Below are 16,820 nucleotides of genomic sequence, written 5' to 3' on the forward strand. Positions count from 1 at the left end.
TTATGTCTTGCAATTAACTGTGACCCATGATAAAAAGCCCTGTGAAGTGTGTATGTAATCCTGATAAATGTATTAGGAGAAAACACAGCACAAGCAGAATATACCTTTGTTGTTGTTTTCCCTGACTTTAAGGAAATTTTTACTGGTCATGGAAAGTGCCTAATTGACAAGAGGATGGATTTGTTGTTTTAAGACATGAAAACATAACCAGGATAATGTGGGCTCAATTCCCAGTTTCCAGCAGAGCCATACTGAAACTCTGAAAGAAAGTGAACACAGAAACACTGCAGAGGCAGGAGCACTGGGGAGTACAGCTAGCGTAGTCAGAAGAGGTGACTAGGCTTACCGAGTGGTGGAAGCACTCTCCATAGACATTACGTTGCTGAGGTGCTCCTCCTCAGTGCTCATAATTCATTCAGCCTTCCTCAATAATAACCACAGGGCTTCAGGGCTTGGTAGTATTTGCTTCCTTGTACCACAAGTTGGTTACTAAATGCTTCCATAGAAACAATGAAAGAGAAAGCCTATTCTCTTCTGCGTGAAGCATATGTGATTCAGCTGCAAAATGTCATTCCTATTCACTGCACTGCAGTTAAGGTGCAGCTTATTAGAAAGCTGCTCAGAAGTGTTGAGTGTCACTAGCAAGATGGAAATTTCAAGGTCTTTTTTATACTCTTTCATGCACTCTCTAGTGACTGCCTGTCTGTATGTGTGCATGAGAGGAATAGTATTTTTAAAGAGTGAAGATGAGACAGTGGTAATACGAAGATGTATCAGATGCATCTGAGTGCCTTTTTTTCCTTTCTTTTATATCCAATATACCTAGGTATTCCTGCAGATTTTTTTTTTTTCACTCAGATTTCCTATAGCTATGTTCACATACAACATTATTTAATGAATTTTTTTTTTTTTTTTCAGCTTTGAGGGGCTTGTGGTTATAGCCATTTGTACACATGATTTCATTTGAAGGAGAGGTCAGCATATTTCCCCTTTTATTCGTTTTAGGGAGTATCGTGCTCAGTTCAGTCCACATGTCCAGCTGCCGGCATGTCTTGTCTCATCAGTATGCACAGTAAACAACTACTGGGAAGACGAGAGAAAGTTGCCAAGTTGGCTTACTTTCAAGTGTCTTTGGAGAGGAGCTTGTGGTCTGCCTCCTACCAAGCAGCAGCTAGGATGGTTTACTTGGTAAAATTGGCATTCCTACCGCAGCAGAGAAGCCATCCACAGCTCTGAAGCCATACATTGTGAGAGCTTGCCCCCTGCCTGCAAGGTCAACAGAAGCTGTAGAAATAGTCCTGAGAAAAGAATAGTTTAGGGAGCTGCAGCCTGTTTGATTACATTTTTGATCAGCCACACTGTTTGCCTTTATGTATGCTTTTCTCCCACTAATAACTTTTGAACCAGTACCCTCCAGCCTTGCCTGAAGATGGTTTTCAATGATACAAGTTTTCCATAGCTTTGGAAAATCAGCAGCTAGTTAGAGAAGAGAGGCATTGTTGAGGGGAAAGGTACGGTAGGACCTCAGCAGGCATCTATCTACTCATTTCGGCTTGCTGTCACCCTGTCATGTATATATATTATCATCATCATCGTATAATTATGTCCAGTCAATGGGTGTGTATGGCTCAGCTGTTCAACGCAGGTGACCCCAAAGGTGTGTATGTACAGAGGGTAGCAAGGGGATGAAAGGAGAGAGCCAGGTACTGGCTGAAGAGGAGAAGGGGAGATAAAGAAAATAAATCGAGGCCTTACCAGTGCCTGCATCAATAAATTAAGGAGTGCCTAAGGATGTTCCCAAGCACTGGGACACAGCCATCTGCTCTGTTAAGCTCTTAGCTTCTTCCCTGGCATGCCCTCAGCCCATACCAGACTGGCAGTTTGGAATTTCCCAAACTGTCAGGCACAGCTGGGGAATTAGAAACATAAGAAAGATCCAAAATTTTCCATAGGATTGCATTTGCATGCAATCCTGGAGGCTGATAGACTTTACTAGCATAGGTTACCTGGTGCCAAATGTCTCCAAAGGTTGGGAACTTTCCTGGGGATAATGAATTTGCTAACTTACATCAGAATTTAGGATGGTGTAGAATTGTGTTCCTAACCTCATATGTGTTACATAGGACACTCTCTCAAGAAAAGGAAGGCATCAATCGTTCCAGCCCTAATCCCTAACTCTGTTCCAACTTCTGTAACTAGTGTACAAAACAGTACCTTCCCTATCCCTGAAAACCTTAGGACTAGAGTTACTCCCTGGGTTCTCAGTGTTGCAGAGTGAACTTTTTTTTTCCCCCTTTGCAGTTCGGACATGTCCCAAACTTCGGGCTCCTGAAAATGGTCAAATTAATTGTTCAACAGCTGACGTCTCCTATAAGACAGTATGTTTACTGACCTGCAATGAAGGCTATGAAATAGAAGGAAATGCCAAACTCACCTGCCTGGGAACCTCACAGTGGGATTCAAAGGAGCCAAAGTGTGTGGGTAGGTATCTGGTTGCACTCTGTTCATGTCAGAGCAAAGCCTTTCCTGATGTGCTGTCGTAAGTGAGAAACTCTAACAATTTCAGTAGCTGATGAAGCCAAGGTGAGAGTGAGAATTTGTTTATGGGTGTTTCATACAGATTTTAAAGTTTGGGAGGGGTGAAACCATTTGTAAATGGAATAAGCAGGAAGATTAACATTCAGATCTAGCACAGACAACCAATAGCCAAAAGGTTGTTGAATCTGGTGAGTCACTGTGATGTGATAAGTTGTAAGAAACACACATCTTGTAGACATACACCACAGATTAACTGTGAAAAAAGAGGTTTGAGTTACCCTCTTAAAGCTAAAGGCTCAGGTGTGTCAGACAGGCATTGTGAGTGCCAAACAGAGTTGTGGCTGTTGTTTGTGATGAACTCACAGCAGGAAATAAGTTGAGAAATATTAGGAACCAAAACACTAAGGCAGAATTCAGAGGTCACACCAAATGTGCAGCAGTAGGTAGGCATATATTGCTGTTCAGACACTTTCAGTTACACAGAGAAATAAAGGATGGTAGATTTCTGACGTACCCAGTCGAGACTACTGACAGGTACTGAATTCACTTAGAAGCTTAAGAGGAAGAAATAGCAGCTAAAACACTTCTGAGGTTAGACTGCAAGAAAAAGAGCACAAGCTTAAAAGTCCAACATTTCAAAAGCTGATCTGGTGCCGACTAAAGCTTGAGTTAAGTACATGCCACCTGGCTCCAGTTAGGGTAATGCTGGCGGGGTAATTTGGGTTGAACCTGTGACTATTTTTGAACTACAGTCCTAAAGATGTGGACTTTGCTTGAGACAAGAATAAATTTCTAACTGTAGATATGTGTTCTAAAATCAAAAAGTATTAATTTATCAGGAGAGTTCATTAAGAGATCCTAATCTCTCTTCTGTTGAAGTCAGTGTAAAAACTTCAATTAACTTCAAAAGGAAGGGACCCTGAAATCCTGTTGGAAGATTATAATTGGAAGATTAACTATATTCATCAGTTGAACTCATCCTTCCTAGCTTAGCATTTTGATTATTAAAATCCATCTCTTCCCTGTATGAGATTTCTTCACACCATGCAATTTTCCTTCCGTGCCCGGATTACCCTTGGCAATGGCTTATTTTTGCTGAATCTGAAAATCCAGTATAAAAGTAAGCTTTGGTTGTCCCAGAGGGAAACGTGTGAGCTAGAAACAGCCTCTGCCATCAGGCTTCCTGAGATTCCTTCTCAGTACTGGTGTGTGGAGTTTCATTCAGAGAAAGATATAAACGAGGAGACTCTTAAGAGCATGTCCCCTTCAAAACGTATCCTTCGTACTCATTTTCAGAACGTTCATCATTATCATAGAAGTGTTCCCTATTTATTTTTAATCCAAGCAGTTTCTAACTATTATTTGTCATCTGCTGGATGAAAGAAACCAAAAATCCTTGTGTATTTATGCATATGTAGTTAATAACTTATCTATTTCCAACCCTTCTGTTGACAAAATGAAGTGGGATTAGGGTCACTCTCCTGCCTTGGAACAGATCTCTTGGATCGCAGGGTACACTTGTAGCTGTTTTTCTGAGTGCTTTCCGGTTTGAGTGGACATCAATGCAAAGTTTACCAGATTTAAAAGTTAGCTCTGTAAGACTGTACTACAACTATCTGTAAACATAATTGCCACAGTGTCATCACATAATCTGGATTGTTTACAGGCACTTCTGTGAGGTCTGTTTCATATACGTTTTTTTCCAAGAGAGTGGAAGTTAATGTTTATTTGCTATTTGCATGTATTTTTAAGTCTTTTTTTTTTTTTCATGGTGTTTGCAATTAGTTAACTTTGCGTAGGTTGCATTACATTACAGACTGCTTAAAAACGAAATACTTGCTAAAAGGAAAGGCTTTATCTTCTGTCCAAATTGAAAAAAATATATTTCCTCAGTCATGTTCTTGTGTTTCTTCACCCTGTGATGAAGGCCTAATATTAAGCACATTAAAATTAATGAACTTTGCAGGATACCGTTCCCCTTGCTTTGTTCAAGTGTTCATGAAGAAAGATAAAATCCGGATGCCATCCAGGGTGTTGATGCCACCTAGTGTTAAAAAAATTAGTACTCCACAATTCTAATAGCAGTTGACCGATAACTTTCCCTGAAATGTCTTTGTAAAGGGGTTGAAGGAAGGAAGCGTGATTTGCTTGGTAATCTATTTGTTAGTTACTGTATTGAATCATCTTGGTCTCTTAGAATCATAGACCAGCCCAGGTTGGAAGTGACCCTGAAAGATACCATCACTGTTCCTCAGAGTCCGGACTTCCTGGTCAGCTTTATCAGACCATGTAACTGAGCACAAATAAAAAAGCCAAACAACAATAATACAGCTTATTTGTTTGTTTGTTTGTTTGTTTCTGGTAAAAACCTGTCCCACTTTAAACAGATTCCCTGTGACTAGATATGCCAAAGGTTATCCTGAAACTTTGTCTGATATTTCAGGATTGTGCTCTGCTAGGGTCTTGCTAGTATACTTGGAAACATCTTTATCAGGACTGTTACCACTTAGCCAAGAGCTGTAGTTTTCTTTTTCCTACACTGTGCCTTTTACAGCCTTTCTTCTACTTATTCCCTGAGTACCATTCATCTTAATGCTTTTAGCTTGTCCTTTCAGACATTGTTTTTTTCCAGTTCGTGATCTTTCTTCTATTTGTCAGTATCCTTCCATGGTGACCAACCAAAGGTTAGATTTTATTTTTTTTCTGATGGAGCTGTTCTGCATTTCACAGCCAAAAGCATCTACCTGCAGTGAATGTGTTAACATTTACAATCTTTGCAGCCTGTTGAAATATCTGTTCTGAAGCTGCAGCCTGTTGCAGTTATTAATTGCTTAGACTTAGACACATTTTCAGTATTGCGAGTTTAGAGGACAGGAAATACTTAAAATGCTTAGAGTATTTAAGATTTGTTTCATGCAGAAGAACCAGTTTTCAGTGACTGCTGCATATTTGGGGAGAATATATACCCCTTCTTTGGGAAAGAAAAGGGATATGTACTGTTTTGAATGTGAATCACTTCTGTGTCATTAAACCATCGCTAAGAGATGAACAGAGCTTTGCCTTCTGTAGCTGTGTTGTTTTGTTCTGTGTGTGTGCCTTTGTGTAGAAACTTTCCTCCTTTCTTCACCAAATAGCTAAAGAGTTACAGTTCTTCTCATTTGCTATAGTCAATGAAGCATTTTTCTTGTGTCTTTGTTCATTACCTGTTGGAAGAATCACTCCTGAAATTCTGCTTATCGGAATTAATGTGATAAACATTTTTGTCCTGTTTGTTAATGACTGCATGTTTGAAGTAAAAATAATACTCCTTGTCTCACATGGTAAAAACAACAGCTCAAAACTGAACAAGGCTGTGAGAATTGGACATGTTTACATACATTGCATTGTTTGGAAGTTTACACTTCAGTGCAAATATTCTTCAGATTTTGTATTGAATTCTAGTTACAAAACAGTTCAAAACCTCAATTCTAAGCCTCAAAGCAATCATCATCCCTTCTTAACATTGGAGGGATGTTCAGCTGCCTTTTATTGTTACCCTCAATCTTTGCATCTGGGTCTGAACACAGTCAAGACCAATCCTAGTTTCACTCAGTTTGAAGTACAGTAGGCAAAATCACATGCCATATCTCTGATCTCAGGTCAGCTCATGGCATGGTGTCCTTTTCTGTCTCTCATCCTTATTTACATTATTTCATTTAATGTAAAAGCTGTACAAGAAGGCAACAAATGCAAGACCATTGCTCGAAAGAGCTGATTTCCATAGAAAGCAAGGGAATGCAACTTCAAAGTAATCATGAAAGATCAAGTTGTTTAAAAAAAAAAAAGGTGGCTGGGGGGGAGGGAGAGCGAAATATAGTGGAGCCACATGAAGAATATCTTTGTGTCTCACTGAAAAGCATAAGCAGGAAAATCATAGAAACACAGAATCATAGCATGGTTTGGGTTGGAAAGAACCCTAAACCTCACCTCATCCAACCCTCCTGCCATGGGCAGGGACATTTCTAGATCAGGGTGCCCAAGGCCCCATCCAGCCTGGCCTTGAACACTTCCAGGGATGGGGCATCCACAGCTTCTCAGGGCAGCCTGTCCAAGTGTCTTATCACCTTTATCGTGAAGCATTCCTTCCTTATTTCTAATCTAAATCTACTCTCTTTTAGTTGAAAGCCATTCCCTCTTGTCCTGCACCTATACCCCCTGACAAAGAGTCCCTCCCCAGCTCTACTGTAGGCCCCCTTTAGGCACTGGAAGGCCTCTCTAAGGCCTCCTCAGAGCTTTCTCTTCTCCAGGCTGGATCCCAACTCCCTCAGCCTGTCCAGTTCCAGCCCTCTGATTGTCTTCGTGGTCCTCCTCTGGACCTGCTCTAACAGGACCTGGCGTCCTGGATGCTGTTTACTTCAGTCAGCACTGGAATACAGAATTTGAGTAGTTTCTACTGTTTTATACACTCACAGTGCATGCAGACTCGTGAATTAAAGGTCTGTATGTTTTGTGTTCCCTCTGAGTTGCCATATGACTTAATTTGCAGATTTGTTGGAATGTACTTTTTTACATATGTCAGTTAAAAGATATGTCTTAATGGTCTCTTGTAGAAATGCGTTGCCCCACCTTCCAGAAACCAGCAGGAATAACAGTTTTCCCTCCAAGATGTGGGCTGGAACCAGCTGTTTCTGGGACTGTGTGCCAACTGAGCTGTCCCCAAGGATTCCTCTTGTCTGGAGCTAGAGAAGAACTAAGGTGCATTTCATTTGGGAGATGGAGTGCAAACATCCAGGAGGCTCATTGTAAAGGTAGAGACCAGCACAAAATACTTCTGTGTACACATGCGCAGAATTGAAGGGAAACAGGAATAGCTGAGAAAAGACAGATTTGAACTGGGGAAAGCATGATTTAAGCAGTATGTAAGAAGTGTTGTCCATACCATTATAGCTTGGTTCTCAAATTTACTTGAGTTAGTAATACTAATGTGAAATACAAAGTTTGCTTAAGTGCATTCTTAAAAGCGTTCATTGTTGGCTGTCACTCCTTGGATGAGAAGTACAAGAAGGATGAGGTGTGGGGACACTGCCCGCTAAAAGGCCTGATGTGAAGATAAATTTGAAATTTCAAAGTAAAAGTGAAAGATCTTAGCTTAAACATAGTCAGAGTGGAACCCACACTCCTATTAAAACAGCAGTAACAGTAATGCTTCCAGTGATTTAGCACAGACTTATGTAAGCACTGTAGTCTGAGCAGACCTGTACTGACTGTGCAAGTCCTGGCTGATACACAGGGTATGGAAGGATGCTTCTTTTCAGTTGGCTCTGACCTGACTACAGCTGTAGACGTGTCCTCAGTAATAATAGCACACAAGAGTCAGTGCCAAAACTGACGGAAAGAAGTGCACAGAGTCTATAGAGGAGCAGGAAATCGTTGCATGCATTTGAAGGGTCCTGCCGTGTTTGCCTAATTCTAGCATTGTAAGGTTATTTATTCTCTTACATGCATGCACACTGAGTTGGAAGGAGTTTGGCTTTGGATTACAGGAGGACACAAGTGAAAGTGTAATTTGTCTGGAAATAGGCTATTCACGTCTTTGTGAACCACTGTGCTCCTAGAGCTAATGCTTCCACCCCAAACAGGGGCCTTCACCAGCCACTGCATGAAAGAACAGGACAGAAAACAGTTATGGCAGTCGTCTTGCCAAGTCACTACAGAAACTGAGGTGGGAACTTTTTCCTCTGCAGTGGCCAAGGAGATTTTATCCTTCCCTTTAAACATATCATTTCCCACTCTGTGATGTACCACATTGTTTTTCTGACTCTCTGTGTAAACCTGTGCCAAACCACAGTTTTTAATATTTGATGGGATCCCAGCACAGGGCTACGAGCTGAAGCATTTGGATCAAGATAAAGCAGCATGGCTTGGGTTCAAGCTTTTAGATATTACCAGTGCATAAAACCCTAAAGTAAGAGGCACCAAGAATCTCTGAAAGTTATTCTTCTCTAGTAAAAATGAGCAGTGGCCTCTCGGTTGCTTTCAGTCTTATTATTGTCTCTCTCTATTTTGCTGCCAAAATATTTTCCCAGTTCAAAACAGCCATTTTCCTTCTGACTTATTTATTAGCCTTTCTACAAAATTTCACTTTTAAATGGAATTTGCTCCAGCCTGAAGGCTGTGGTCAGGGGAGTGTGAATTATAACTGGTAGTTATTAAAAGAGTTCACTTCTACTAAAATTTTCATCAGAATGAGTTCAGAGGAAGGCAAAACCACTTGTATTTATTGCTTTGCACTCTTAATTACAGGGGTTTAATTGTCTGACTTATGTCTTTACTGGAACTATGTAGTAATAAAAATGTAAGTGGTATCAGTCCTGAGTTGTTTTAAAGCCTCCTGGGCATGGATGAGTTCAGAGCTGAATGCTGTCCTTGTCTCATGAGTCTTGAGACCATTTATCAAACAATACTACAGCAATAAAATAACTTGACCACAAATGTTTTGAGAGGCCCTGTGCCAGGGAGATGAAGAAATACTTTGTCGGAGAAACTTTGAAGCTTAAATGTTGGTGGTGATGTTACCCATATCGTACCACCAGTACTTTGAAATCATTCCACATTGTCACATATGTCACAATAAGAGCTCATTAGTCCTAGTCAGTACCTTGTAGAAAGCATTTATTAAACAACATTTCCAGTAACTGTTGACAGAAATCTTGTTAGTGCTTCTTTCAAGTCAGTTCCACACTATGTTACGGGGCATTTGAGAGTGACTACTGGCTTGCTCATGGTACATATCCTGTCAGAAATAATTTTCTTTATGTCACTGATGATCAGAAACAAGTGTTTACATCTGTATGTGTCATGTGTGTGGGCAGTGAAAGGATAGAGAAGCCATTCCTTCTTAATGAGTAGATGTGTGTAATGAATAGATGAATAATGAAACAATTAATTCTGTCTTATTTATGCTTTGTTTTATGGTTGTATGCAGAAACCAGAATCTCATTGTGTTAGGTGATGTTCAAAAATAAAACAAAACAGTCACTTCTCATGTAGAATTTACTGTTTATATAAGAGCCAGTAAGCAAGAATTAAAAAGAGGCAGAGACAGTACCTTTGCAAAAACGTGTATATATTCCAGGCAACACAAAAAAGCAGTAGTTATAACAACTTGAAGTCTAACAATTACATAGATTTTATTTCTATAATACCACATATAAAATATTTGTCTTCTGGATCAGATATTGAAGCTCCTTGGATCCGCTGTCCAGAAAACATCGAGACTGAGACCCTGGAACATCAGAACTCTGCTAATATCAGCTGGCAGATCCCAATAGCTGAGGATAACTCTGGAGATGAGGCAAGTTAAAACCTTTACATTTGTCTGGGTGCATTCTTTTTTAGCTAGTTATTTCCAATTAATTTTCTGAACCACTGGAATTTCTTTCTTGTGACAAGCAGGAGTAGAAGACAAATCTGCTGAAAACCTTGTATATTGAGAATTCAGCATTTTCTGTCCCGTTTAGGATTATGTAGTCACAGGACACTCTGCATGGTTGATTTATGTGGTCAAAAGGAGGAATGTGCCCTTGTTTATAAAATGGAGACAGCTGCTTTAAAATTAGCTCTTAGAATGTGAAGGAGTTTAATAAATGCTTCTCAAAAGGAAGTAAACCAGTTCATTAATCTAAAAGGCTAACAAGAGCACACTGTGATAAGTAAAAACGCATTTCAGCTTCCCGAATGAGAAAGAAAAATCCCATTTTCTTATCCTATGCAAGGTTCAGACATGGGCCTTTGGCTACTATGGGTATCAGAGGTCTAGGAATGGAGTTCAGGAAAATTTGCTCCAGAGCTATTTCATAAAGAGTAACATTCCCTACAGGCTCAGACATGATCAAGTTACAGCAACTGTGAATGAATTATCATGAGTCAGCAGAGGAAGAGTGGCTGTATGTATGTATGCCCTGAATTTGCTGCAAACGCAGGAGATTCTTGCATTTGGAAACTGTGAGCAATCCCAGGAAAAGAGGTTTAAGTTCCCACAGGTTTTGGAGCAGCACAGCCATAGTCAGATACTGTAGCTCTGCTGACCCAGAGTCATTCACTGAGCTGTAGAATTGAAGTGCCTTCACCTACAGTTGTAGCTGGTTTGTCAAAGCCACAGTGGCTCAGATGAAGCCAGTTCTCTTCAAGAGAGGTTCCTTAATGCAGTTCAAACCCGTATGAAAGAGCTGTAGTCAGCAAGTAGGTGCTATTACTCCAAAAGCAGGGTTCTTCTGCGGTACTGGAATGTATTGAAGCATCTGTGGGCTATTAACTCATACAAATATGTAAATTAAAGCTGCATCTGCAAGTACTCACGGCACACAACCGTCTGCCCCACACATCTCCCAGGTCTGCTGCCCTTGCTGCTGGAAACGTGAACTGCAGACAAAGCAGGTTCTGAGCTGACACAGTTTGTGTGCAGCGTAAGGAGGCAGACAGGAGCCTGTCTCAGACTGTCTTACTGCACAGTGCTGCAAACTTCAGCAGATCAGGGTCCAAATCCTGACTGAGTAAAGTTGCTATAAGGAAGGTAGTCTTGGGAAGGGAAGAAAGGCACTCTCTTGCAAAGTCCACTCTCATTACTTGAAGAGGCTATTAGCATTATGCAAGAGCAGGGTCAACATTAAAGGATACCATTTTATGCCCATTTCTTGTAACATATGAGTGTTATGAATACCGGCCTGTTTTGTTTGTTGTTGTTGTTGTGTTTTTTTTAAGTAACAAGTGTCTTCCTATAAAAGGTGTCAGTGCACGTTACCCCAGCTTTCATACCACCGTATCTCCTCCCGATTGGCGAAGTTGCCATTACTTACACAGCAGTTGATAAGTCAGGCAATGAGGCAAGCTGTACATTCAGTGTCAAGGTTATTGGTAAGTGCTGTTAAAAACTGTTGGGGAAGAGTCTGTCATGGTTGAAACCTTCTCATTCTGTGCAGAAAAAGATGGTGGATCACCACGGCCTTTCTGTGTACCTGGATAAATCCAGAAATAATGCCATCTCCATAAATGCATTGCTGATCTTGGGCCACAGTTCACATAGCATGCAGTCATTGCTCCCACACGTTCAGTGTGGGTTGTTTTTTGTTCTGTTGTTCGTGTGAATGTTAAGATTATTCCTTATACTGATATATGAAATGCTTTTTTTGTGCTGCTGCTTACTGCCTTTATCATATACGTCTTTTTTTTTCTTCTTCTTGAAAGACTCTAAGAATTTCCATGGTTCCTGCACACTGCTGATGCAAATCATAGTTCAAGTATTTTTGCCAGACAGTTTTGTTATTCCACAGTCCTGTTAAACAAAGTTTGCTATGTAGAAAGCAAACAGAATGCAGAAACCATGACTTCAGCCAAAGAAATTGTATTGTATTACTGCTGTGCCATTCCCTTAGTGTCTATGAGATGTAGCAGTTACTCACAGGTTCACACCTAACTTTATTGTGTCTTCTGATGCAAACTTAAAACTGCTTTTTACATGACTTCTGATTATACATTTCACTTGAGTGTGGCTGCAGTTCAGTGAGCTAATGTCATGCTGTCCCTTCAAATTCTGTAGATGCAGAACCTCCTGTAATTGACAGATGCAGATCTCCACCACCCATACAGGCAGTAGAGAAGGAGTACCCAGCAACATGGGAAGAACCACAATTTTCAGACAATTCAGGTGAGATAGTGCACCCAAAAAACGCACACAACTGTAAAATTGTAGAGAGTTTCAATCTGCTCACTCTTGGAGTTTGTGATTTTATTATTATTATTTATTTTTAAGAGCACATCATTTGGAAGAGAAGACCTGCTACCATTTCTTTCTCCATTTGTTGAGGTTGAGTGTGAGCAACCATGTTTAGCTCACCGATATTCTAAGTTGTCTTTTAACTCTTCTAGGTGCTCCACTGACTATTGCTAGGAGTCACGCACCTGGAGATCTCTTTCCAATAGGAGAGACAACAGTTCAGTACACAGCCGTGGATTCCTCTGGCAATAACAGGACATGTGAGATTCACATTGTCATCAAAGGTTTGTTGTCTTCTGCCTGCTGGCACAGTTCAATAACGCATTAGTCATGATGTGGTACTACAGCTTGGTATTCTCAGACCAGCAAAAGTGTATGGCTTTGTTGTAACTGAATATCATAAACAATGCAAGTCAACTCCAACCTTCATTCAGTCTCCAGTTTTCTTTTGGGTATTCCTAGTTTCTGTGGGAGTAACTTGAAAGCAGTTAGGATATCAGTTAGTACCTGTGAATAAATTACCTAAGCAGCAAGCAGTGAATTTAGCCCTATAAGTTCAAATTAGGTGTAAAAGCGATGAAATTAGTATTAATTAAAGCAGTAAAACTTCTGGTAATGGATCCAGAAGTGACAAATACAGTGTGAAATGAATTAATAGGTGTTACTGAAGCCTAACTTGAAATCCGTACTTAAAAAGGAAAAAGATTGGAAATATTTTTCTAATCACCTACAAATACTGTAGCAGACACTAGAACATGCTTTAGGTTTTAGAAACTTCCTTTATCTATATATATACTTACATGTTTGTGTTGCTTGCACAGACAGCTTTTCCCCACAGTTTACGTTCTTCTCTAGAACACATCAGTAATTTGGCAGATAAAGAATGAAAACTGGACTCTCTCTCTGCCCTCTGGTGCTTATGTTTCAGTTGAACATCTGTATAAACAAATGGTATTGAAGAGAGTGTCTAAAATCATGTAGACTGGACTTTTGGTTATAGCTTTACAAAAGGTAAATTGCAAATGGTTGTGCTACTTGCAGATTTGCTTTTGTAACTCTTAGCAAGGACAAGCCAGTTTGTAGAACTGGTGTTATTTCAAGTCTGCACCACACCAGACTTTTTGTGGTCTCTGTGCTCCTAAGATGTTTTGCGATGTTCACAATCTCATTCAAATTTGGACTGAACATAGGTTAGAACTGAGATTTGATTTGGTTTAACCCAGCGGGCAGCTAAATGCCACTCAGCCACTTGCTCGCTCTCCCTGGGTGGGATGGAGGAAAGTATTGGAAAAGTAAAAGTGCAGGAAGTATCCTGGCTGTGTCCCTTCCCAGCTCCTTGTGCACCCCCAGCCTCCTCCTGGTGGTACAACACAAGGAGCTCGAAAGGCCTTGGGCAAAGCTCTGTAAGCACTGCTCTGCAACAACTAAACATCAGTGTGCTATCACCAGTATTTTCATCAAATATCCAAACCACAATATCATGTGAACCTTTATGAAGAAAATAACTCTGTCCCAGCCAAAACCATGACAGGTTTTGTAGTCAGTCAATCCTGAGATGATTTTGATAAGTCTGCGTGTTGTTGCAACAGTGGAGAATGGACAGTGCTCAGTTTTAGAATTCAGGGTGCAATACAGTTTACTATAATTCATTATATGACAGTTCATGTACAAATTTAGATTTTTTTTTTTATTACTTCAGTGGGTATGTACTTGAGTGTGCAAATTTGAAGTACAGGTGATTTTGAGTCTTGCATTATGGAGTTGGTTTTTTTAATTTCTCATATGTATCACAATATTTTTTTTCTAATTTTTCACGTTTCTGGTTTCAAATTCAAAGGCAGATTTTGAGAATAATTTAGTAGTAGTCTGATTCGGGTTTTTTTGGAAGTAATGAATACCACAGGCTTCAACTGCAACTTTTTGGAAATGCTGTTTTTCCATGTGTTTATTTAATTCACCAAATTCATCAATAAGCATCTTCGTATTTTTTTTATTTGTTTTCTTTTTACTGTTCATAGGTTCTCCCTGTGAAATTCCTTTTGAGCCCACAAATGGAGATTTTACATGCACATCAGATGAAAAAGGTGTTAATTGCACCTTGCGCTGTGCAGAGGGTTACAGCTTTTCAGAAGGATCAAATGAAAACTACTACTGTGCATATGAGGATGGTGTCTGGAAGCCACCTTATTCTCCAGAGTGGCCTGACTGCTCTTGTAAGTCTAACTGTTGTTATTTTTAGCCTGTGTTTTTTGAAATGAATCTGCATCTTATCAAGCAATGTGTTTAATGCTGAAGTAAATGAAAATGTTTTAGAAATTACAACTGTAATATGATATAATGATATGTATAATGATAATGATAAAGCTGTATAATGATAACTAATCTTCTCTGCTTCCAAATTGTTACAAGCATTGAAAATGAATGCATGGAAGTCCCTAAACGTATTATTACTTCAGAAGATTTCTAAAATACAAAAATAGTCGATTTGTATCCTGGAAAGCACAAGATAACAAAGATGGCAAAGCAGAAAAGGCTTATCAATAGTTTGTCTGTGAACACTAACAGTGCCTTTTCAACGGGAATTTCAACAGTATTTGCAAATTAGCAGTGCAAATGTATTTGTAAAATCAGTGCATGCTGTAGTTACATGCATACTTACCACCAAATCAGAAGATTGTATGTCTATCCTTTGAGAGGAACACATACAAAACTTTAGTTATGAACTGTCTCAGCTTCAGTGACATTCCAAAAATAAGTATATGAGATCTAGATATGAAGTTAGACTTGGCATCACATTGCATCCACTTCAATCAGAATGGATTCTTTGGTTCCAGCAAATAGCAGTGTTTCAGCTGTGAGCAAATGGAAGTTATGTTTCATAGCTATTTATCAACTGAGATGCATAACATGGACACGTAGGAGCTTTGCTCCTTTCTTCATATTTAGCCTTGCAGCATTAGTAATAGTTCTTTCAATATTTTTTTTCTCTCTCTCTATAGAAATAAGAGTGCAGTTTAGGATTTTGACAGCTCACAAGTTTTTCCATTAAGAAAATGCTGGAAAATTAAATTTAAGAAAATTTCCATTAAGAAAAAGTATGCCATTTTCCTTTAATATCTTACAGCTTTCCCATTAAGCCATTGTGGAAATTTGATGTCTGTCAAGGGGTAATTAGTGTATTTTCATATTTGTCTGCATTGGCTGAGATGTGTATGATATTTTAGGGAAACAGTCATGTTTTCATGTATATATACTGTGAATTTGAGTTGCTGATTTGAAGATAATGCTTCTTAGCTTAGTATATTCCAGTTTTAGCCAGTCCTCTGAAACTATTGTGCTGACCAATAAAAAATCTGCTGCAACGTTTTTCAGTAAATCGTTTTGCAAATCATGGGTTCAAATCCTTTGAGATGCTCTACAAAGCAACACGATGTGATGACAACAGTCTTCTAAATGGCTTTTCTGATGCCTTCCAGAGTGCACTTGGTAAAATGGTAGGTTAGTAAATACTACTTCCTTTTACATACTTTTATTAAAAAATACAATTTCTTGTTGCTTTTCCCAGCTAACTAATTTCAAACATGGAAAATATAGTGGCAACTTGGAAATGAAATCTGTGCTTTTTCAGAAGATGACGAGTCTCCTTTAAAAATAAAGAGGATGCACTGCCATTTTAATGTAACTCAGTTTAGTCTTCAATGTGAAGTTATTTAGGACAGAATTTATAGAAGTGTCTGTGTAGCCTATGGACCTCATACACAATAGATTTTCAGCTGGATTCTAAAGAGAAATGTGCATTTTGAAAAACCCACTAAACTGTCCCCTAACCTCAGTGTTGTTTGTGAAAGTGATGATAAAATATCCTCATTTTGTACATAATATGTATAGCATATATTTAGATAATACAAATGGATATAAATGTATAGAGATAGATAGAATCCACATTTTGTGCCCAAGTCTGGGCACTTAAGTGTTAGTGACTTAAATCATTTTCTCAGGTTTACTTTAGTTTCTGAATTCTAACTCTTATTAGTAAGAACTACGTAGTGATGAATTTGAAGGGGTAGCATGTTTCTTCTCTGCAGTGTCTCTTGCTTTCCACTTCAACGTTACAATTCTCCCTCTGCAAAGCAGAAGCAGCAGGCCTTTGAGCTATGGTCTAAGGAGCTGATGTCTGGGCCTAGCATGATAGCATTGTTCCAGAAAACAACACTGGACAGTTACAGTTTTTTTGCAGGCCAAGGCCTGTATGCTAAAAGCTTCGATACTAACTAAAAAGCATTATTAGCACATCCAGCTAATGGGCAGCCTCCTGCAACTTTAGAATTCCTGGCAGTAACCCTGGTCAAAAGGCTCAAAACTTAAATGAAACTTCCAATAATCTTATACACTTCGACCTGAATATTTGTTACTTTCTTGCCTTACCTCAGGTTTGTTCTCTTCCAGTAGAAAAATTTGCTAAGTTTTAAAAGGGGGAAAAATTAGCAGGAGCCATCTTTCCAATGGAAAACAATATACAGAAGAAAAAAGA

At 39.3% G+C, this 16,820-nt stretch overlaps 1 protein-coding gene across 2 annotated transcripts in view; it reads left to right on the forward strand.

The window, feature by feature from the left end:
* SVEP1 (sushi, von Willebrand factor type A, EGF and pentraxin domain containing 1) overlaps nucleotides 1-16,820 on the forward strand; it is a 122,651-nt gene that overhangs the window by 45,043 nt on the left and 60,788 nt on the right. For both annotated transcript variants that reach the window (XM_082782918.1, XM_082782919.1), the window contains exons 6-13: nucleotides 2,302-2,481; nucleotides 7,128-7,325; nucleotides 9,753-9,871; nucleotides 11,301-11,430; nucleotides 12,113-12,220; nucleotides 12,442-12,573; nucleotides 14,308-14,502; nucleotides 15,662-15,783. In XM_082782918.1, coding sequence (XP_082639044.1) covers nucleotides 2,302-2,481; nucleotides 7,128-7,325; nucleotides 9,753-9,871; nucleotides 11,301-11,430; nucleotides 12,113-12,220; nucleotides 12,442-12,573; nucleotides 14,308-14,502; nucleotides 15,662-15,783 — 1,184 coding nt within the window. The remainder of the gene's footprint in view (nucleotides 1-2,301; nucleotides 2,482-7,127; nucleotides 7,326-9,752; nucleotides 9,872-11,300; nucleotides 11,431-12,112; nucleotides 12,221-12,441; nucleotides 12,574-14,307; nucleotides 14,503-15,661; nucleotides 15,784-16,820) is intronic.

Source organism: Aythya marila, assembly GCF_965140915.1.
Source record: "Aythya marila genome assembly, chromosome: Z".
NCBI lineage: Eukaryota > Metazoa > Chordata > Aves > Anseriformes > Anatidae > Aythya > Aythya marila.